Source organism: Oncorhynchus tshawytscha, linkage group LG26, assembly GCF_018296145.1.
Source record: "Oncorhynchus tshawytscha isolate Ot180627B linkage group LG26, Otsh_v2.0, whole genome shotgun sequence".
Taxonomy (NCBI): Eukaryota; Metazoa; Chordata; class Actinopteri; order Salmoniformes; family Salmonidae; genus Oncorhynchus; species Oncorhynchus tshawytscha.
The window spans coordinates 47790050-47815501 of NC_056454.1; the positions used below are offsets into that span (position 1 = coordinate 47790050).

A 25452-nucleotide genomic window follows, 5' to 3' on the forward strand; every position below is an offset into this window, starting at 1 on the left:
CCATTTGTTTTGTCTTTGTTTTACAGACCTGGTTTCAATTCCCCAATTACTTGTTCATTATTTAACCCTCTGTTTTCCCCATGGTTTTTGCGTGTTTGTTTATTGTAAGTTCGGTCCGTTGTTTGTGGACCTCGTGCTACTTCATGTATTTTGATATTTTGAGTAAAGTTCCTTGTGTTACTCATCTATGCTGTCCTGCGCCTGACTCCTCTGCACCAGCTACACCCAGATCCTTACACAGTGTCTGTTGGAAAACAGACTGAACCAGGACTTCCTCTAGGATTTTGCCTGTGCTTATAGCTGTACCCATTTCTTTTCATCCTAAAAAAAAACCCATTATATTCCTTGCCGCTGACAAGCATACCCATAACATGATGCAGCCGCCACCATGCTTGAAAATATGAAGAGTGGTACTCAATGATGTATTTGTATTTATTATGGATCCCTGTTCGCAGCAGCTATTCTTCTTGGGTTCCAGCAACATTAAGGCAGTTGTCTCAGCCTCCAGTATTTATGCTGCAGTAGTTTATGTGTCGGGGGCTAGGGTCAGTTTGTTATATCTGGAGTACTTCTCCTGTCCTATTCGGTGTCCTGTGTGAATTTAAGTGTGCTCTCTCTAATTCTCTCTTTCTCTCTTTGTTTCTCTCTCTCAGAGGACCTGAGCCCTAGGACCATGCCCCAGGACTACCTGACATGATGACTCCTTGCTGTCCCCAGTCCACCTGGCTGTGCTGCTGCTCCAGTTTCAACTGTTCTGCCTTATTATTATTGGACCATGCTTGTAATTTATGAACATTTGAACATCTTGGCCATGTTCTGTTATAATCTCCACCCGGCACAGCCAGAAGAGGACTGGCCACCCCACATAGCCTGGTTCCTCTCTAGGTTTCTTCCTAGGTTTTGGCCTTTCTAGGGAGTTTTTCCTAGCCACCGTGCTTCTACACCTGGATTGCTTGCTGTTTGGGGTTTTAGGCTGGGTTTCTGTACAGCACTTTGATATATCAGCTGATGTACGAAGGGCTATGTAAATTATTTGATTTGATTTGATTATACATTTTAAAAACATTTACATTCATAACATATTTCACAACATATTACGTGTGTTCCCTCAGGCCTCTGATTCTGCTGCTGCATCAGTTACCTGATATTGAATAGAGTTCCATGTAGTCATGGCTCTATGTAGTACTGTGCACCTCCTGTTGTCTGTTCTGGACTAGGGGACTGGGCAGAGACCTCTGGCGGAATGTCTTGTGGGGTATGCATGGGTGTCCGAGCTGTGTGCCAGTAGTTCAAACAGACAGCTCGGTGCATTCAACATGTCAATATCTCTCACAAATACAAGTAGTGATGAAGTCAATCTCTCCTCCACTTTGAGCCAGGAGAGATTGACATGCAAAAAATTGTAAACTACATTTATCAAGTACATTTTGATTTCAAAACTATAAGTCCTACAAACACATGCTTAGTAATGTTAGAAAGGTAAGAACTGTGGGATTCTGATACAGCAACAACGTGACTATTACAGAGCGAGAGCAAGTGCAGGCAAAGAAAAGCAAAAAACAAATATATACGTATTTTAGTTTTTTGGGGTGTGGGGTGGAGATAATTTGGTTCCCAAATTGTCCCCATCCAAATCGTGCCGATGTTGGGGAATAAGATATTTCAAAGTCTTGGTTTAAAATAAAATGTCACCAATTACCATTACAAAGGGATAAAATAAAATCGATTTTTTTTTTTGTGTGTGTGTAAAATCTTGTACCTGACGGTGGCGCTCAAAACATGCGCAAATTGCCATAGCAACACTATTTTAAAAGCGCAGTGCAACGTACCAATAAATGAGTATGAGTTACATACATATGACGAGAAAGTTGAAGTCATAACCTTTCCACTGATGTAAATCAGATATCATGTCTGATTCCCAGTTCATCCAATAGTAGATCACATGACATGACTTGGACACTTTTTTACTGTGGGAAAATGGCTGAACAAATTTTCAAAACGAACATCTTAAAATGACCCAAGCGAGTTATCAAATGTTTTATTTTTTTTTAAATAACAAACTGACAGGCGAGGAAACGTACAACTTATTTTACCATTCATGGAAACGAGTGAGATCAGCAGTATATTTGGAGGACCGATTTGGAGGACCGAAGGTGACGGCAAATTAAATGTGGATGCATTGCATTATGATGACCACCAGGGGGAACCATTTCCATGCATACCATAATATAGCACTTTTGGTGATGACATTTCATTATCTATGAATATGACATTGGGCAGGTTTCCTCAACTTTTTTGACCCATGACCCCATTTTCTTTACCCCATGTGAAAATTATTGCGACCTCGTGAAAAAAAAAAATGTAATTAACAGCCAATGTTTACTTTGTATTTAAACATTAAAACATTTTTATTTAGTTATTTGCGACTATTGCAGTCAATTGAAAAAAAAATCTAACAGTATTTCTGATTGTCTTCACAACTCATCATCACATACTTTTAATGTGGGGCTATGCATAATAATAATATATCAATTGCAAATTTGTTGGATATCATTTCATCTAAAACACCATTGCCCTAGAGCACACAAAAAAAAATGATACATACCTTGGCCTAAACATCAGCTCCACAGGTAACTTTCCACAAAGCTTTGAACGATCTGAGAGACAAGGTAAGAAGGATCTTCTATGCCATCAAAAGGAATATAAAATTCGACATACCAATTAGGATCTGTCTAAAAATACTTGAATCAGTTATTGAACCCATTGCCCTTTATGGTTGTGAGGTCTGGGGTCCGCTCACCAACCAAGAATTCACAAAATGGGACAAACACCAAATTGAGACTATGCATGCAGAGTTCTGCACAAATATCCCCAATGTACAACATAGAACATAGAACACCAAATAATGCATGCAAATAATGCATGCAGAGCAGAATTAGGCCGATACCCACTAATTATCAAGATCCAGAAAAGAGCCATTAAATTCTACAACCACCTAAAAGGAAGTGATTCCCAAACCTTCCATAACAAAGCCATCACCTACAGAGAGATTAACCTGGAGAAGAGTCCCCTAAGCAAGCTGGTTATGGGGCTCTGTTCACAAACACAAACACACCCCACAGAGCCCCAGGACAGCAACACAATTAGACCAAACCAAATTATGAGAAAACAAAAGATAATGACTTGACACATTGGAAAGAATTAACAAAAAAACAGAGCAAACTAGAATGTTATTTGGTCCTAAACAGAGAGTACACAGTGGCAAATACCTGACTACTGTGACTGACCCTAAACAGAGAGTACACAGTGGCAAATACCTGACCACTGTGACTGACCCTAAACAGAGAGTATACAGTGGCAGAATACCTGACCACTGTGACTGACCCTAAACAGAGAGTACACAGTGGCAGAATACCTGACCACTGTGACTGACCCTAAACAGAGAGTACACAGTGGCAGAATACCTGACCACTGTGACTGACCCTAAACAGAGAGTACACAGTGGCAGAATACCTGACCACTGTGACTGACCCAAACTTAAGGAAATCTTTGACTATGTACAGACTCAGTGAGCATGTGCACACTGCCAACAACATGAGGTGGAACCTGAGCTGCACTTCCTAACCTCCTGCCAAATGTATGACCATATTAGAGACACATATTTCCCTCAAATTACACAGACCCACAAAGACTTAGAAAACAAATCAAATGTTGATAAACTCCCATATCTACTGGGTGAAATTCCACAGTGTTTCATCACAGCAGCAAGACTTGTGACCTGTTGCCACGAGAAAAGGGCAACCAGTGAAGAACAAACACCATTGTAAATACAACCCATATTTATGTTTATTTATATTCCTTTTTGTACTTTAACTATTTGCACATTGTTAAAACACTGTATATATATATATATATAATATGACATTTGAAATGTCTTTATTCTTTGAAAATGTTGTGTTTGTAATGTTTACTGTTCATTTTGTGGTTTATTTATCTTTTTTTTATTATCTACTTCACTTGCTTTGGCAATGTTAACATATGTTTCCGTGCCAATAAAGCCCTTTAATTGAATTGATTCTGCGAGTCGGACAGTGTGTACCTCATCTCTGCTCTCACGTTCAACCTGGATCAATATGTGGTTTTAATGCAGACGAGATATAAATGAGATCACTGAATCCAGCTTCACACAGATATGAGCTGGAGAAGGATGAGTTTTATGGTGCTTTCAAGACAACTGGGAACTCTGAAAAATACGATGTCAAATCGTGACATCAGTGATCTTCAGGTCGGAAAGGCCGGAGCGCTAGAAAGAGGTCAGAGTTCCCGAGCTGGAATTCCGAGTTGGATAACCTTTCAAAAATGATTTTCCCCAGTTTTCTGAGTTCACAGTAGTCATGAAATCACTGATGTCGGAAGTCACAGATTTCCGAGTTCCCAGTTCCGTGTTCTCAGTGGTTTTGAATGCGGTATTAAAGCTCAGAGGGAGACGGCAGGGTTTGAGTCAGGAACCAAAACTCCCCGTAGTGATCCGTGAACGCATTCGGTCACATTACAGCTCGATCAGCTGTTCGATTTCACATACCGGCATGTCAACTAGGCCAGGATCACAGTCAGCGGTTTGAAGTAGTTTACAATCGAAGTTACCTGCTGTAGTATACTGTATATCTCAGAGTCCTGCGCTCAGTTGTTTTGCCGCCAGTTGCTCTCGGTGTATCCATTATAGCACAAAGGGTGTGTCATACAATGTGTTCATATGGCAGAGGGAGACACATTAATAACTAGAGTGTAGAGGCCTGCTCACCGTCCCACCATAGATGTGCCCTCCCATCCCCGTCTGTGCAAAAAGCCCACCATTCGATCCCATAGAATCTGTTTTTCGTCACATAACCACGCAGGGGTATTCTTATGACGGTTTTCTTATGACATTCTTATGACATCACGGTATTCTTATGACATTCTTATGACATCACAGTATTCTTATGACATTCTTATGACATCGCGGTATTCTCATGACATTCTTATGACATCACGGTTTTCTTATGACATTCTTATGACATCACGGTATTCTTATGACATTCTTATGACATCTCGGTATTCTCATGACATTCTTATGACATCACGGTATTCTTATGACATTCTTATGACATCACTAGCAGTACGTTTTTGAGCTGTGGCTTTTGAATGATACAGTAGGTCACTTTCTATTTTCCAACCCAAATTGATGAAGTGGGGAACAGAGTTTAACAGTTATTTATTTATTAATATTTTGAATACGTTCCTAATATTGAGTTGCCTCAGAACTACCTCAATTTGTCATGGAATATACAAGGTGACGAAAGCGTAAGAAAATATGTTTCCAATGATTTACTCTTTTGCCCTCAGCACAGCCTCAATCTATCTCTGCATGGGCTCCACAAGACGTTGAAAGTGTTCCACAGGGATGCTGGTCCATGTTGTCTCCAATGCTTCCCACAGTTGTGTCCAGTTGGCTGGATGTCCTTTGGGTGGTGGACCATTATTGATACAGACGGGAAACTGTTGAGTGTGAAAAACCCAGCACCGTTGCAGTTCTTGACACAAAACCGGTGCGCCTGGCACCTACTATCATACATCATTCAAAGCACTTCAATATTTTGACTTGCCCGTTCAACCTCTGAATGGCACACAAACACAGTCTATGTACAATTAGTGTACACAGAGTCAGTTCCAATACTATATGTACAATGTTTAGGGATACTGGAGTGATGAATGAGGAAATGTGGAATGTGGAATTACAAAAAGGTGTCTTGACCCTTCTTACATAAAATGACACGGAAGTAAAATTGCCCGGCAACAAGGAAAGTTTTCCTGCTTGTTTTCATTTTTTTTTTTATGTCACCTTTATTTAACCAGGTATTTATACAGTATATATAACCCTTTATTTAACCAGGTAGGCTAGTTGAGAACAAGTGCTCATTTACAACTGCGACCTGGCCAAGATAAAGCAAAGCAGTGCGACACAAACAACAACATAGAGTTACACATGGAATAAACAAGCGTACAGTCAATAACACAATATAAAGTCTATATACAGTGTGTGCAAATGAGATAGGATAAGGGAGGTAAAGGTAATAAATAGGCCATAGTGGCAAAATAATTACAATTGAGCATTTAACCACTGGAGTGATAGATGTGCAGAAGATGAATGTGCAAGTAGAGATACTGGGGTGCAAAGGAGCAAAAATAAATAAAAAATAAATAATAATATGGGGAAGAGGTAGTTGGAGGTGGGCTATTTACAGGTGGGCTATTTACAGGTGGGCTATGTACAGGTGGGCTATTTACAGGTGGGCTATGTACAGGTGGGCTATTTACAGGTGGGCTATTTACAGGTGGGCTATTTACAGGTGGGATATGTACAGATGGGCTATGTACAGGTGGGCTATTTACAGGTGGGTTATTTACAGATGGGCTGTGTACAGATGGGCTATTTACAGATGGGCTATGTACAGATGGGCTATTTACAGATGGGTTGTGTACAGGTGGGCTATTTACAGGTGGGCTATTTACAGATGGGCTATGTACAGGTGGGCTATTTACAGGTGGGCTATTTACAGGTGGGCTATTTACAGGTGGGCTATTTACAGGTGGGCTATTTACAGGTGGGCTATTTACAGGTGGGCTATTTACAGGTGGGCTATTTACAGATGGGCTATTTACAGGTGGGCTATTTACAGGTGGGCTATTTACAGGTGGGCTATTTACAGGTGGGCTATTTACAGGTGGGCTATTTACAGGTGGGCTATTTACAGGTGGGCTATTTACAGGTGGGCTATTTACAGGTGGGCTATTTACAGGTGGGCTATTTACAGGTGGGCTATTTACAGGTGGGCTATTTACAGGTTTACAGGTGGGCTATGTACAGGTGGGCTATTTACAGGTGGGCTATTTACAGATGGGCTATTTACAGGTGGGCTATTTACAGGTGGGCTATTTACAGATGGGCTATTTACAGATGGGCTATTTACAGGTGGGCTATTTACAGGTGGGCTATTTACAGGTGGGCTATTTACAGGTGGGCTATGTACAGGTGGGCTATGTACAGGTGGGCTATTTACAGGTGGGCTATTTACAGGTGGGCTATGTACAGGTGGGCTATTTACAGGTGGGCTTTACAGGTGGGCTATTTACAGGTGGGCTATTTACAGGTGGGCTATTTACAGGTGGGCTATTTACAGATGGGCTATTTACAGGTGGGCTATTTACAGGTGGGCTATTTACAGGTGGGCTATTTACAGGTGGGCTATGTACAGGTGGGCTATGTACAGGTGGGCTATTTACAGGTGGGCTATTTACAGGTGGGCTATTTACAGGTGGGCTATGTACAGGTGGGCTATTTACAGGTGGGCTATTTACAGGTGGGCTATTTACAGGTGGGCTATTTACATGTACAGGTGGGCTATTTACAGGTGGGCTATGTACAGGTGGGCTATTTACAGGTGGGCTATGTACAGGTGGGCTATTTACAGGTGGGCTATTTACAGGTGGGCTATGTACAGGTGGGCTATTTACAGGTGGGCTATTTACAGGTGGGCTATGTATAGGTGGGCTATTTACAGATGGGATATTTACAGATGGGATGTGTACAGATGGCCTATGTACAGATGGGGTTTACAGGTGGGTTATTTACAGATGGGCTGTGTACAGATGGGCTATTTACAGATGGGCTATGTACAGATGGGCTATTTACAGATGGGTTGTGTACAGGTGGGCTATTTACAGGTGGGCTATTTACAGATGGGCTATGTACAGGTGGGCTATTTACAGATGGGCTAATTACAGGTGGGCTATTTACAGGTGGGCTATTTACAGATGGGCTGTGTACAGGTGGGCTATGTACAGGTGGGCTATTTACAGATGGGCTATTTACAGGTGGGCTATTTACAGGTGGGCTATGTACAGGTGGGCTATTTACAGGTGGGCTATGTACAGGTGGGCTATTTACAGATGGGCGATTTACAGATGGGCTATTTACAGGTGGGCTATGTACAGGTGGGCTATTTACAGGTGGGCTATGTACAGGTGGGCTATTTTCAGGTGGGCTATGTACAGGTGGGCTATTTACAGGTGGGCTATTTACAGGTGTAATGATCTTTAAGCTGCTCTGACAGCCGGTGCTTAAAGTTAGTTAGGGAGATATGAGTCTCCAGCTTCAGTGATTTTTGCAATTTGTTCCAGTTATTAATAGTAGAGAACTGGAAGGAAAGGCGGCCAAAGGAAGAATTGGCTTTGGGGATGACCAGTGAAATATGCCTGCTGGAGCGCATGCTACGGATGGGTGCTGCTATGGTGAACAGTGAGCTGAGATAAGGCGGGCTTTACCTAGCAAAGACTTATAGATGACCTGGAGCCAGTGGGTTTGGCGACAAATATGAATAGAGGGCCAGCCAACGAAAGCATTCAGGTCGCAGTGGTGGGTAGTATATGGGGCTTTGGTGACAAAACGGATGGCACTGTGATAGACTGCAATCCAATTCGCTGAGTAGAGTGTTGGATGCTATTTTGTAAATGACATTGCGAAGTCAAGGATCGGTTGGATAGTCAGTTTTACGAGGGTATGTTTGGCAGCATGAGTGAAGGATGCTTCATTGCGAATAGGAAGCCGATTCGAGATTTAATTTTGGATTCGAGATGCTTAATGTGAGTCTGGAAGGAGAGTTTACAGTCTAACCAGACACCTAGGTATTTGTAGTTGTCCACATATTCTAAGTCAGAACCATCCAGAGTAGTGATGCTGGACGTATGGGCAGGTGAGGCAGCGATTGGTTGAAGAGCATGCATTTAGTTTTACTTGCATTTAAGAGCAGTTGGAGGCCACGGAAGGAGTGTTGTATGGCATTGCATCTCATCTGGAGGTTAGTTAACACAGTGTCCACAGTGTTTATAGCCTCGTACAGTTCATTAATGGGGACAATCAGCAGTTGCTACATCCGTTTTTGGACTTAGAAATCAATAATATGTATCCATTGATTCTTGAAGAATTTAACTTTAAGAAATGCTTCATGTTCTCAGTTCCACTGTCGTACCCCATCAGAACCCAAAATATATAAGCTTGTTTTACTCCAATGTTTGTTTACAATTCAAATATAAACACACATTATATAGCCTCAAAACATGGTTAAAACTATACATTTGATATCATGGTTGGTCAATGCTGAGCTCTAGCTCTATTATTTTGAGGTTACATTTCTCCGTGAGTGTTTCACCGTACCAGGGGTGGGGAGTCTGCTTTGTTATTGTTTCGAATGCTGATTGCCACTTTAAGTGCCAGCTTGTTATTTTTCTTGCCCTGAGGTGGCATGTATACAACAGTCACAATAACAGCTGAAAACTCCCTGTGAAGGTAGAAGAGTCAACATTTGTGACTTGTTACAGGAAACTAGGTGTATGTCACACGTCACTACTTCACAGGACGTAAACGTTTATTTTATTTTATCAAAATCTGTTTTTCTTTTGGCAGAAATACCTTCTGGAACATGTGAACTTTCATGTGCCTTAAAAACAAACTTGTTAACCATCTGTAAATCTGAATACAATTGTTACATTACGAGCCTATTTGGTTCAGCCACCGAAAAAGCCAGCAACCTTCCCACTAGCCATGATTGGATGAGATAATGAGTGGGCTGGACATGCCAAGAGATGAGTTCGGATTGGTCTGCCAGGTAGCACGCTTCTGTCTATAATATGAGTTGGTCAGTATGTGTAGGTTATTCTTTCTAAAAATTGCTTTTTTATAAAGATATCACGTAGTAGAACTGCATAAGTGTTGCTCTCCACTTTCTGGAGGACCGAGTTTTGAAATCAGTGGAATTAGAGTGTGACAGCTAAGGAGATGGAGAAAATTGTGCCGTTTGATTGCAAATATGGAGACGGAGTAGAAAAAGAGAACACAGAAGGCTCTTGTATAAAACAACATCTCCGGATTACATCTTCAAACTAAGAGCAACCATGGCATCTGTGTCCATCCCATGTATACGGGTACGAGATTCTAGCAGGCTACATTTTCTGATATTAAACGTTTCTATTTTTGTCAGAAAAGTCATTTTCATTTCAAGTTGAAGTGTACTGTTAGCTAGCTAGCTAACGTTAGCAAACAGAAATTAGAAACAGAATATGCTCTTCGAGAGGTGATATTAAAGCGAAAAACGGCGAAAAACGGTTATAAAATGTATTTAACAATTCCTTGAAAAACGGTACGTAGTTGTCAATGGTTTTAACGAAGCTGGGGCGGGAGGGTTCTAGATCAACCAACACACTGACAGTGGTGAATGTTCTAGATCAACCAACACACTGACAGTGGTGAATGTTCTAGATCAACCAACACACTGACAGTGGTGAATGTTCCAGATCAACCAACACTGTCAGTGTCCTTGCCGACCAGAATCACCAAATCGAAAGCTCTGCATCGTATTGTGACTGAGTTGCTCTGCTGTTTTAGCATTGGACACCTGAAGAGGAGGAGGGGGGGGTGTTAGATGGTTCCTAATGTACAAGTCATTTTAAACCTGATTTAGATGAGGGTGCAGCACTATAGCCATAGTGTTATTCAGTGTTATTCAAACATAGTCATGTATTTACCTGAGTCAACTCGGAGTGTTAGCATTGTACAATGACTTCAAATCATATCTAAGCATGAAGCAATGTAATATATTAAAGCCAAACACATGCAATGTAATATATTACAGCCGGACGCACACAATGTAATATATTAGTCAAACGCACACAATGTTATACATTACAGCCGAACACGCAATGTAATATATTACAGTCAAACATGCAATGTAATATATTACAGCCAAACACATGCAATGTAATATATTACAGTCAAACCCATGCAATGTAATATATTACAGTCAAATACACACAATGTAATATATTACAGTCAAACACATGCAATGTAATATATTACAGTCAAACTCAAAGACTACAATTGGCCTTGACATGGCCTGGAGAACCACATAGTGCTGTCACATTCAGTCCAGGTCATCTGGATGGACACTGGCAATCTGGCATTACCACAAAGGCACACAGAGAGAGAATGGCCAGGCAGACACTGATAAACTGTCTGATAAACTGTCTGATAAACCGTCTGATGAACTGTCTGATGAACTGTCTGATGAACTGTCTGATGAACTGTCTGATGAACTGTCTGATGAACTGTCTGATGAACTGTCTGATGAACTGTCTGATGAACTGTCTGATGAACTGTCTGATGAACTGTCTGATGAACTGTCTGATGAACTGTCTGATGAACTGTCTGATGAACTGTCTGATGAACTGTCTGATGAACTGTCTGATGAACTGTCTGATGAACTGTCTGACACAGTAAATGTGTGGTGTCTCACACTCTGTGATTCAAGACAGTTGTCTTAGAGTAGATATTTTATAGATAGTTTACACTTCCTCTTCCAAAAATAATGAAAAACTATCTATCAAATCTATTATTTAAAAAAATCTTGATGAATTGTTCTTTCCATTGTCATTAATTAACCTGATGATTTTTTTGCTAATGAATGATGTGGGTCCCTGGGTCACCGGTTTGCCTGGGTGGGAGTCCCTGGGTCACCGGTTTGCCTGGGTGGGGTCCCTGGGTCACTGGTTTGTCTGGGTGGGGTCCCTGGGTCACCGGTTTGCCTGGGTGGGAGTCCCTGGGTCACCGGTTTGCCTGGGTGGGAGTCCCTGGGTCACCGGTTTGTCTGGGTGGGGTCCCTGGGTCACTGGTTTGTCTGGGTGGGGTCCCTGGGTCACTGGTTTGTCTGGGTGGGGTCCCTGGGCCACCGGTTTGCCTGGGTGGGGTCCCTGGGTCACCGGTTTGCCTGGGTGGGGTCCTCTGGCCTTAATCTAAAAGCAAACCAAGTTTTGCTTTTAGAAACCTTGGCTTAACAAACAAACCCATTAAATAGCTAACAACACTCGCTAACACAGTCAGAACACCAATTTAGCCAGTTTCTACAGGCTTCACCTGGTTTTCTAGGAGCTAAATCTCAACTCCCTCTCACAGGCATTCAACCATTCAGTAGTTGTATCAAAACAGTATCACATTATAGGCCTGTAGACATTGTTCTCCCTCCCAGCATGAACGCTACTGGCCTACTTGTTGTTGTACCATACTCGACAGATCTGTTATGAGCATGGACGACCTGATAGGTCGGACCATAGTCAAGAAGTATCTCCATCTCTATCAGCAGTCTATTCCTTTTACCAAAAATAAGCTGTTTTAAAAGGGAGGAGGGGAAAGGTCAACTGATTATGTCCCCTCAAAGGACCAGTGATTTCCACTTACAAATTCTTCAATTATCAATCACCAATCACCAATCACCAATCAGCGATCATCAATCACCAATCACCAATCAACGATCATCAATCAGCGATCACCAATCACAAATCACCAATCATCAATCACCAATCATCAATCACCAATTATCAATCACCAATTATCAATCACCAATCTGATATTTGAGCTAATCTGTATCTTATTATAGACTATTACTCAGCAAAGTTACAGACAGACAGACAGACAGACACAGCGATAGGTACTCAATCTTAGTTAGGTACTCAATCTTAGATACTCAATCTTAGATAGGTACTCAAACCTCTCTCTACCAGACCACACCCCCTCTCTCTACCAGACCACTCCCCCTCTCTCTACCAGACCACACCTCCTCTCTCTACCAGACCACGCCCCCTCTCTCTACCAGACCACACCCCCTCTCTACCAGACCAATGAGAAGGAGTGGTGAGAGTAAGGGGTGTTTTGATAGTCAATCTCCTTCTTTATTAATTGGACAACTATTGGACGTATTTATAACATTTATCCCAATGGTGACCCAGGCTCTGTCTTTACAGAACAGAAGAACCAAAACAGATCTAGATGGAACATAAAGGGTGGATGAGGCAGGAGGAGGCAGGAAGAGGCAGGATGAGGCAGGATGAGGCAGGATGAGACAGGAAGAGGCAGGATGAGGCAGGATGAGGCAGGATGAGACAGGAAGAGGCAGGATGAGGCAGGATGAGGCAGGATGAGGCAGGAAGAGGCAGGATGAGGCAGGAAGAGGCAGGATGAGACAGGATGAGACAGGATGAGACAGGAAGAGCCAGGATGAGGCAGGATGAGGCAGGAAGAGGCAGGATGAGGCAGGAAGAGGCAGGATGAGGCAGGAAGAGGCAGGATGAGGCAGGATGAGACAGGAAGAGGCAGGATGAGGCAGGAAGAGGCAGGATGAGGCAGGATGAGGCAGGATGAGGCAGGAAGAGGCAGGATGAGGCAGGAAGAGGCAGGATGAGACAGGATGAGGCAGGATGAGACAGGAAGAGGCAGGATGAGGCAGGAAGAGGCAGGAAGAGGCAGGATGAGGCAGGAAGAGGCAGGATGAGGCAGGAAGAGGCAGGATGAGGCAGGATGAGACAGGAAGAGGCAAGATGAGGCAGGAAGAGGCACAGGATGAGGCAGGAAGAGGCAGGAAGAGGCAGGATGAGGCAGGATGAGGCAGGATGAGGCAGGAAGAGGCAGGATGAGGCAGGAAGAGGCAGGATGAGGCAGGATGAGGATGAGGCGATGAGAGGCAGGATGAGGCAGGAGACAGGAAGAGGCAAGATGAGGCAGGAAGAGGCACAATGAGGCAGGAAGAGGCAGGAAGAGGCAGGAAGAGGCAGGATGAGGCAGGATGAGGCAGGATGAGGCAGGATGAGGCAGGAAGAGGCAGGATGAGGCAGGAAGAGGCAAGATGAGGCAGGACCATCACAGAGCCTACAGACTCCAAAGCTAAAGTCACTCTTAGACAAAAGGGTTCCAAAAGGGTTCTTCATCTGTCCCCATAGGAGAACCCTTTTTGGTTCCAGGTAGAACCCTTTTTGGTTCCAGGTAGAACCCTTTTTGGTTCCAGGTAGAACCCTTTTGAGCTCCATTTAGAACTCTTTGTGGAAAGGGTTCTACATGGAAGCCAAAGGGGTTCTTCAAAGGATTCTCCATTGGGGACAGCCAAAGAACCCCACACATTCTCCAATATCACTGTACTAGTGTACATCATTGGGACTCTGTGTTTAGCGCAATCCCGTGACATTACATTTGAACCTTTATTTAATGCTTTTTCATCAAACTGTCCAATTGCTTTTAAATGTGTAATGGTGTCATTCTCATTTCACGACAACTTCATAATGCTGTACTTTGTATCATTAGGTACGATAGTACCTCGTAGTACCACATGCTGGCGACAAAAGACAACCATTTTGCTAAATGAACTCGGATGATGACGCAGTGGGGAGCCAGCCTGTTTCTGCTGGAGCGATCAGGAGAATGTTCTGCAGGGCTGCGAGAGAGAGGTAGAGGTTCGCGTCTCTTCTTGCCTCTTCTGTTCCCTCTCTTCTTTTAACGTAGAAGAAGGTTGTTTAGAGCCGCACTCCAACAAAGGTTTCTGAACAATTGAGAAATAATGCAAACTAAATATGTTGTTATCCTTTGAGATGGAGAAGAATTCAACAGAAGATGACTGCGTGGATTCAGGAGCAGAGACTGGAGGGTGAGTTTTTGGGGGTTTAGTTGGTTGAGGAACTTACTTCTCCACGTCTTGAAAAGCACTTACATCTTTCTCTTACGGTTTAGCCTACTGTATCGACATGTTATTCCAATGTTTGGTGAGACTTTAATTACGCCACAGACCTGTAGACGAGAGTCAAGTCACTTGATCCAATCGTCAAGTCTCACAAAGCTCATTAATTTGGTTTGACAGATTACAGCAGGAGTAATCAGGAGGAGGAGGAGGAGGAGGAGGAGGAGGAGGAGGGTGAAGGCTGTAGAATGTTTTGGTTGTATGGGGGCCGGGAAAACTTAATTGAGTTTGGAAAAGTTCCTCAGCTCGTTGTTCACCCATCCATATGCTGCTTGGCACTAAGCACTAGGACATCTGCCACGGGAGATTTAAAACCCTAATGCTTTTGTGGAAAGTAGCTGGCAATGTGGAACTAATGACTATCTTTAATTAAGAACAGATTGTAACGTGTTCCTTTGACACAAATCTAATGTTGATGAATTGTAGCCTAATGATGCTGCCAATGCTATATTAATCCAAACGTCAAAATATACATGTGTTGTTCATTGTTTTGTTTTCAGCTATTAAGCAAAGATGCTCCCTGGTTTGGTATGTTGCTGATAACTTTGGTGTGTAGGCTAGTGTGTGTGTGTGTAGCCTAGTGCCTTTCTTCTTGCCCCAAACCTGGGCTTGAACCACAACGATAGAAACAGTCACCCTCGAAGGATCGTTACCTGTCGCTCCACAAAAGCCACGGCTCTTGCAGAGGAAGGGGAACGAGCGTCTCAGAGCGAGTGACGTCGCTGAGTTCTTTTTAAAACGCTGCAATCGCGCACCGCCAATTAGCTAACCATTTCACCACGGTTACCGATGTAGGTGTGTGTGTGTGTGTGTGTGGTTAGGTTAGTGTGTATTAGTGAAGTGTGTGTGTGTTTAGGTTAGTGTATATTAGTGACGTGTGTGTGTGTGTGTTTAGGTTAGTGTGTATTAGTGAAGTGTGTGTGTGTGTGTGTGTGTGTGTGTGTGTGTGTGGTTAGGTTGTGTGTATTAGTGAAGTGTGTGTGTGTTTAGGTTAGTGTGTATTAGTGTGTGTGTGTTTAGGTTAGTGTGTATTAGTGTGTGTGTGTGTGTTTAGGTTAGTGTGTATTAGTGTGTGTGTTTAGGTTAGTGTGTATTAGTGTGTGTGTGTGTGTGTTTGTGTGTGTGTGTGTGTGTGTGTGTGTGTGTGTGTGTGTGTGTGTGTGTGTGTGTGTGTGTGTGTGTGTGTGTGTGTGTGTGTGTGTGTGGGGGGAGGATTCAAGCCAGCTCCAAGGGGTAGGGGTTGACTTTCACTTCCATCAATGTGAAAGGGGAAATGCTAAATTATCAACAACATTGTGGCAATTCAGCTGATTCCACCTTAGCAGTTGAATAAAACCATCCTCTGTAGGTTAGTTTGATGTGATCTGGTCCCCCCCCCCCTCCAAACCCAAATCCCACCTCATCAACCCTTCTCTCCAACCTCAGAATACCCCCTAATCTAGTCTGCAAAAGCTACAGTCAAAACTGCTATGAAGTTACTGGATGTCCTTTGGCTACATTTCATCCCAGAAAGAGCTGTTCTCTCTCTCATTTTAACCTCACAATTGAAGACGGTGTCAGGAAAAAAAATGTATTGATATTAAATGAAATCTCTTGACACCTGATCTAAGGTCAGTTTGGCTTCTCCCGGTGGTTAAAGGTTAGACACAGGACCGGGGAAGTTGATGTTAAATCATTGTTCAGCCTGGGATTCACCTGAGGCCTTTGACAGCTAACTTCTCAGATTTTACGCTATGAGAACATCTATCTGTCATCATTCCATCTCTATAAACCATCTTGTTTGCGTGTGATAGCCAGACAGGGTTCGGAAACGGACAAAGGACTGGAAAACGCTGAAGGGAACGGAAAAGCACCAGTTCTCTTATGATAACCTGACACTCGCTGGGGTCTGACTGGGTCATATCCTCTCAGGAATGTTTACTCCGGTCCATATTTCTCCTCTTAACTTATCTTCCCCCTCACCTCTCCCTCTCTGTCTCTGTCTCTGTCTCTCTCTCTCTCTCTCTCTCTCTCTCTCTGTCTCTGTGTCTCTCTGTTTCTGTCTCGCTCTGTCTCTCAGTCTCTCTTGGAACCCTGTACACTTATTAATATAACCACAGAGCTATGTCCTGCACATAATACCATTATAGATAGGCTATAAACTAAGTGGTCATTCTCAGGGGAAACTTAGTTGCATACAAAATGCACCCTATTCCCTATATAGTAGTGCACTAAATAGGTAATAGTGTTCAATTTGGGGACGTAGCCTTAATGTGCATGACTGACCTTTGCTTATGTAAGGCAGAGTTGTGTTTATTTAGTTTGGCGGTAGATGAAGTGAAATGGTGTGGCTGTCATGCTCTTTAGCTCTCTAGCCAGACTGGGGAAGAGAGAGGCCCGCTAACTGGGTCTGAGGCTGCCCTGCCAAAACCCCCAGAGAGCACTCAGTACAAACCCTATTATTCTATACTGTAGGCCTATAAAGCTTCAGCATTACCACTCTGCCCCCCCCCCTCTATTGTTCCACTTCCTGTTTTCCAACCTGAGTCCCTCTGTCTTCTTTAGTTTTTTATTGTTGTACATGTTATATATATATAAATATATAATAATATAAATTGAACCTTTATTTAACTAGCCAAGTCAGTTAAGAACAAAGTCTTATTTACAATGATGGCCTGCCCCTGACCAAACCAGGACGATGCTGGTTACGATGCAGGACGATGCTGGGCCTATTGGACACCGCCCTATGGGACTCGATTCGAAACGGGGACTGTAGTGACGCCTCTTGCACTGGGAGCCCGTTGTCGCCGCTCTGTCTGTCTGTTTCTCTCTCTCTGTCTCTGTCTCTGTCTCTCTCTCTCTCTCTCTCTCTCTCTCTCTCTGTGTATCTCTCTCTCTCTCTCTCTCTCTGCCTCTCTCTCTCTGTCTCTCTCTCTCTCTCTCTCTCTCTCTCTGTCTCTGTCTCTGTACATTACCCGTGTTTATTAGTGTGATTACCGGTTTGATCTACTTTAGGAAACAGAACCGTCAGTAAACAACTCTTCTGTTGACTTCAGTTCCGATTAAGTTAGAGAGCGACAGGGAAGGTCTTTCAGATGTTCTTTACTCTCTAATACAGGGCTGCCCAACCCTCTTCCTGAGGTCTATTGTCCAGTAGGTTATCAGTTTCAACCCTCTTCCTGAGGTCTATTGTCCAGTAGGTTATCAGTCCAACCCTCTTCCTGAGGTCTATTGTCCAGTAGGTTATCAGTTCCAACCCTCTTCCTGAGGTCTATTGTCCAGTAGGTTATCAGTTTCAACCCTCTTCCTGAGGTCTATTGTCCAGTAGGTTATCAGTTTCAACCCTCTTCCTGAGGTCTATTGTCCAGTAGGTTATCAGTTCCAACCCTCTTCCTGAGGTCTATTGTCCAGTCAAGGTTATCAGGTTTCAGTTTCAACCCTCTTCCTGAGGTCTATTGTCCAGTAGGTTATCAGTTTCCACCCTATTGTCCTGTAGGTTATCAGTTTCAACCCTTCCTTGAGGTCTATTGTCCAGTAGCGGTCTTCCTGAGGTCTATTGTCCAGTAGGTTATCAGTTTCAACCCTCTTCCTGAGGTCTATTGTCCAGTAGGTTATCAGTTCCAACCCTCTTCCTGAGGTCTATTGTCCAGTAGGTTATCAGTTCCAACCCTCTTCCTGAGGTCTATTGTCCAGTAGGTTATCAGTTCCAACCCTCTTCCTGAGGTCTATTGTCCAGTAGGTTATCAGTTCCAACCCTCTTCCTGAGGTCTATTGTCCAGTAGGTTATCAGTTCCAACCCTCTTCCTGAGGTCTATTGTCCAGTAGGTTATCAGTTTCAACCCTCTTCCTGGAAACTAAAGTCCTGTAAGGTTTCAGTCCACACCTGATTCTACTTATTAGCTGCTCAACAAGACCTTAGCTAGCTGAATCAGATACGCTAAGTTAGGGTTGGACTGATAACCTACAGGACAATAGATCTCCAGGAAGAGGGTTGGACTGATAACCTACAGGACAATAGATCTCCAGGAAGAGGGTTGAAACTGATAACCTACAGGACAATAGATCTCCAGGAAGAGGGTTGAAACTGATAACCTACAGGACGGTAGATCTCCAGGAAGAGGATTGGAACTGATATCCTACAGGACGGTAGACCTCCAGGAAGAGGGTTGGAACTGATAACCTACAGGACAGTAGACCTCCAGGAAGAGGGTTGGACTGCCCTGCTCTAATATATACGAGTGTCGTCCGTTGACTCAGAAGACCCAGTGAGGTCATACTTAAAGAGTAGAAGTATGATAAACAGCATGTTGCTCTTGAGATGTGTTAGTGTTAGTCTGGTACATTAGCCTTACAGTAGACATTGTTGGAGTCCCAAATGGCACCCTATTCCCTATGTAGTGCACTACTTTAGACCAGGGACTATATAAGGAACAAGGTGCTATTTGGGATAATGTTCTAGTCTCTTTCATCAGACTCAGGGTGCTCCGCACGCTCAGCCACTATGAGAGGAGACTACAGTAGACCATACAGAATAGCACAGTGCATTGTGGTTAAAACTATCTCGTCCTTGCGTAGCTCCGTCTGAATTCGAGAGTGGTTACATTTACAGACACTTTGTTATCGTTTCTTCTGAATCTGGAGCAGCTTTTAGCTTCGCCCTCTCTTAAAGATGTAGAAATGATTCACTTTTGTCAATTACGTTTTACGTAATCACAAAGTCAACATTTTATAAGAACATCTGAAGTTAATTTAGGGCTCCCGAGTGGCGCAGCGGTCTAAGGCACTGCAGTACCCTGGTTCAAATCCAGGCTGTATCACAACCGGCTGTGATTGGGAGTCTCATAGGGCTGTGCACAGTTGGCCCAGCGGTTTGGCCGGCGTAGGCCGTCATTGCACATAATAATTTGTTCTTAACTGACTTGCCTAGTTAAATAAAGGTTCAATAAAAATATAGTTTTTATATCTATGTTATAGGACACAGTTAGTTGACTACACACTAACCTCCCCAACAGAAGTATTTGACCAGATGTACTCCCCAACTTTGAGTAACAACCTTTAAATGACTAACAGTGCTGTAGAACTGGACCTAATGTCTCTCTCTGTTTTACTGCAGGTCTGATTACAGTCCCATGTCTTCAGCGAGCAGTAAGTAAACTAACGTCGACTTAAAACATCTCACCTTGCACCAGCAGCTATCCAACACACTGAACACACTGCAACATGTTCTACCTCTCATCACACTGAACACACTGCAACATGTTCTACCTCTCAACACACTGAACACACTGCAACATGTTCTACCTCTCATCACACTACAACATGTTCTACCTCTCATCACACTGAACACACTGCAACATGTTCTACCTCTCATCACACTGAACACACTGCAACATGTTCTACCTCTCAACACACTGAACACACTGCAACATGTTCTACCTCTCAACACACTGAACACACTACAACATGTTCTACCTCTCATCACACTACAACATGTTCTACCTCTCAACACACTGATCACACTGCAACATGTTCTACCTCTCATCACACTGAACACACTGCAACATGTTCTACCTCTCATCACACTGAACACACTGCAACATGTTCTACCTCTCATCACACTGAACACACTGCAACATGTTCTACCTCTCATCACACTGAACACACTGCAACATGTTCTACCTCTCATCACACTACAACATGTTCTACCTCTCAACACACTGCAACATGTTCTACCTCTCATCACACTACAACATGTTCTACCTCTCAACACACTGAACACACTGCAACATGGTCTACCTCTCAACACACTGAACACACTACAACATGTTCTACCTCTCAACACACTGAACACACTGCAACATGGTCTACCTCTCATCACACTGAACACACTGCAACATGTTCTACCTCTCATCACACTGAACACACTACAACATGTTCTACCTCTCATCACACTACATGTTCTACCTCTCATCACACTGAACACACTACAACATGTTCTACCTCTCATCACACTACAACATGTTCTACCTCTCATCACACTACAACATGTTCTACCTCTCATCACACTGCAACATGTTCTACCTCTCAACACACTGAACACACTGCAACATGTTCTACCTCTCAACACACTGCAACATGTTCTACCTCTCAACACACTGCAACATGTTCTACCTCTCAACACACTGAACACACTACAACATGTTCTACCTCTCATCACACTGCAACATGTTCTACCTCTCATCACACTGAACACACTGCAACATGTTCTACCTCTCATCACACTGAACACACTGCAACATGTTCTACCTCTCATCACACTGAACACACTGCAACATGTTCTACCTCTCATCACACTGAACACACTGCAACATGTTCTACCTCTCATCACACTGAACACACTACAACATGTTCTACCTCTCAACACACTGAACACACTACAACATGTTCTACCTCTCATCACACTGAACACACTGCAACATGTTCTACCTCTCATCACACTGAACACACTACAACATGTTCTACCTTTCATCACACTGAAACATGTTCTACCTCTCATCACACTGCAACATGTTCTACCTCTCATCACACTGAACACACTGCAACATGTTCTACCTCTCATCACACTGAACACACTGCAACATGTTCTACCTCTCATCACACTGCAACATGTTCTACCTCTCATCACACTGAACACACTGCAACATGTTCTACCTCTCATCACACTGAACACACTGCAACATGTTCTACCTCTCATCACACTGCAACATGTTCTACCTCTCAACACACTGAACACACTACAGCATGTTCTACCTCTCATCACACTGAACACACTGCAACATGTTCTACCTCTCAACACACTGCAACATGTTCTACCTCTCATCACACTGAACACACTGCAACATGTTCTACCTCTCAACACACATTGCAACATGTTCTACCTCTCATCACACTGAACACATTGCAACATGTTCTACCTCTCATCACACTGAACACACTGCAACATGTTCTACCTCTCAACACACTGAACACACTACAACATGTTCTACCTCTCACACTGCAACATGTTCTACCTCTCATCACACTGAACACACTGCAACATGTTCTACCTCTCATCACACTGAACACACTGCAACATGTTCTACCTCTCATCACACTGAACACACTGCAACATGTTCTACCTCTCATCACACTGAACACACTGCAACATGTTCTACCTCTCATCACACTGAACACACTGCAACATGTTCTACCTCTCAACACACTGAACACACTACAACATGTTCTACCTCATCACACTGAACACACTGCAACATGTTCTACCTCTCATCACACTGAACACACTACAACATGTTCTACCTTTCATCACACTGCAACATGTTCTACCTCTCATCACACTGCAACATGTTCTACCTCTCATCACACTGAACACACTGCAACATGTTCTACCTCTCATCACACTGAACCCACTGCAACATGTTCTACCTCTCATCACACTGCAACATGTTCTACCCTCATCACACTGAACACACTGCAACATGTTCTACCTCTCATCACACTGAACACACTGCAACATGTTCTACCTCTCATCACACTGCAACATGTTCTACCTCTCAACACACTGAACACACTACAGCATGTTCTACCTCTCATCACACTGAACACACTGCAACATGTTCTACCTCTCAACACACTGCAACATGTTCTACCTCTCATCACACTGAACACACTGCAACATGTTCTACCTCTCAACACACATTGCAACATGTTCTACCTCTCATCACACTGAACACATTGCAACATGTTCTACCTCTCATCACACTGAACACACTGCAACATGTTCTACCTCTCAACACACTGAACACACTGCAACACCTCTCAACACACTGCAACATGTTCTACCTCTCATCACACTGAACACACTGCAACATGTTCTACCTCTCATCACACTGAACACACTGCAACATGTTCTACCTCTCATCACACTGAACACACTGCAACATGTTCTATCTCTCATCACACTACAACATGTTCTACCTCTCATCACACTGAACACACTGCAACATGTTCTACCTCTCATCACACTGCAACATGTTCTACCTCTCATCACACTACAACATGTTCTACCTCTCAACACACTGCAACATGTTCTACCTCTCAACACACTGAACACACTACAACATGTTCTACCTCTCATCACACTGCAACATGTTCTACCTCTCATCACACTGAACACACTGCAACATGTTCTACCTCTCATCACACTGAACACACTGCAACATGTTCTACCTCTCATCACACTGAACACACTGCAACATGTTCTACCTCTCATCACACTGAACACACTGCAACATGTTCTACCTCTCATCACACTGAACACACTACAACATGTTCTACCTCTCAACACACTGAACACACTACAACATGTTCTACCTCTCATCACACTGAACACACTGCAACATGTTCTACCTCTCATCACACTGAACACACTACAACATGTTCTACCTTTCATCACACTGCAACATGTTCTACCTCTCATCACACTGCAACATGTTCTACCTCTCATCACACTGAACACACTGCAACATGTTCTACCTCTCATCACACTGAACACACTGCAACATGTTCTACCTCTCATCACACTGCAACATGTTCTACCTCTCATCACACTGAACACACTGCAACATGTTCTACCTCTCATCACACTGAACACACTGCAACATGTTCTACCTCTCATCACACTGCAACATGTTCTACCTCTCAACACACTGAACACACTACAGCATGTTCTACCTCTCATCACACTGAACACACTGCAACATGTTCTACCTCTCAACACACTGCAACATGTTCTACCTCTCATCACACTGAACACACTGCAACATGTTCTACCTCTCAACACACATTGCAACATGTTCTACCTCTCAACACACTGAACACACTACAACATGTTCTACCTCTCATCACACTGAACACACTGCAACATGGTCTACCTCTCAACACACTGAACACACTGCAACATGTTCTACCTCTCATCACACTGCAACATGGTCTACCTCTCATCACACTGAACACACTGCAACATGTTCTACCTCTCAACACACTGAACACACTGCAACATGGTCTACCTCTCATCACACTGAACACACTGCAACATGGTCTACCTCTCAACACACTGAACACACTACAACATGTTCTACCTCTCAACACACTGAACACACTACAACATGTTCTACCTCTCAACACACTGAACACACTACAACATGTTCTACCTCTCAACACACTGAACACACTACAACATGTTCTACCTCTCATCACACTGAACACACTACAACATGTTCTACCTTTCATCACACTGCAACATGTTCTACCTCTCATCACACTGCAACATGTTCTACCTCTCATCACACTGAACACACTGCAACATGTTCTACCTCTCATCACACTGAACACACTGCAACATGTTCTACCTCTCATCACACTGCAACATGTTCTACCTCTCATCACACTGAACACACTGCAACATGTTCTACCTCTCATCACACTGAACACACTGCAACATGTTCTACCTCTCATCACACTGCAACATGTTCTACCTCTCAACACACTGAACACACTACAGCATGTTCTACCTCTCATCACACTGAACACACTGCAACATGTTCTACCTCTCAACACACTGCAACATGTTCTACCTCTCATCACACTGAACACACTGCAACATGTTCTACCTCTCAACACACATTGCAACATGTTCTACCTCTCATCACACTGAACACATTGCAACATGTTCTACCTCTCATCACACTGAACACACTGCAACATGTTCTACCTCTCATCACACTGAACACACTGCAACATGTTCTACCTCTCAACACACTGCAACATGTTCTACCTCTCATCACACTGAACACACTGCAACATGTTCTACCTCTCATCACACTGAACACACTGCAACATGTTCTACCTCTCATCACACTGAACACACTGCAACATGTTCTATCTCTCATCACACTACAACATGTTCTACCTCTCATCACACTGAACACACTGCAACATGTTCTACCTCTCATCACACTGCAACATGTTCTACCTCTCATCACACTACAACATGTTCTACCTCTCATCACACTGAACACACTGCAACATGTTCTACCTCTCATCACACTACAACATGTTCTACCTCTCATCACACTGAACACACTGCAACATGTTCTACCTCTCAACACACTACAACATGTTCTACCTCTCATCACACTGAACACACTACAACATGTTCTACCTCTCATCACACTGAACACACTGCAACATGTTCTACCTCTCATCACACTGCAACATGTTCTACCTCTCAACACACTGCAACATGTTCTACCTCTCAACACACTACAACATGTTCTACCTCTCATCACACTGCAACATGTTCTACCTCTCAACACACTACAACATGTTCTACCTCTCATCACACTGAACACACTGCAACATGTTCTACCTCTCATCACACTGCAACATGTTCTACCTCTCATCACACTGCAACATGTTCTACCTCTCAACACACTGAACACACTACAACATGTTCTACCTCTCATCACACTGAACACACTGCAACATGTTCTACCTCTCATCACACTACAACATGTTCTACCTCTCAACACACTGAACACACTGCAACATGTTCTACCTCTCATCACACTGCAACATGTTCTACCTCTCATCACACTGAACACACTGCAACATGTTCTACCTCTCAACACACTGCAACATGTTCTACCTCTCAACACACTGCAACATGTTCTACCTCTCAACACACTGAACACACTGCAACATGTTCTAC

At 43.3% G+C, this 25452-nt stretch overlaps 1 protein-coding gene across 1 annotated transcript in view; it reads left to right on the forward strand.

The window, feature by feature from the left end:
• The first annotated feature begins 14326 nt into the window (after positions 1 to 14326).
• The window catches only part of LOC112224894 (protein FAM124A), a 76479-nt gene continuing 65353 nt past the window's right edge, over positions 14327 to 25452 (forward strand). The window contains exons 1-2 of the mRNA XM_042306818.1: positions 14327 to 14555; positions 19738 to 19769. Coding sequence (XP_042162752.1) covers positions 14482 to 14555; positions 19738 to 19769 — 106 coding nt within the window. The 5' untranslated portion in view covers positions 14327 to 14481. The remainder of the gene's footprint in view (positions 14556 to 19737; positions 19770 to 25452) is intronic.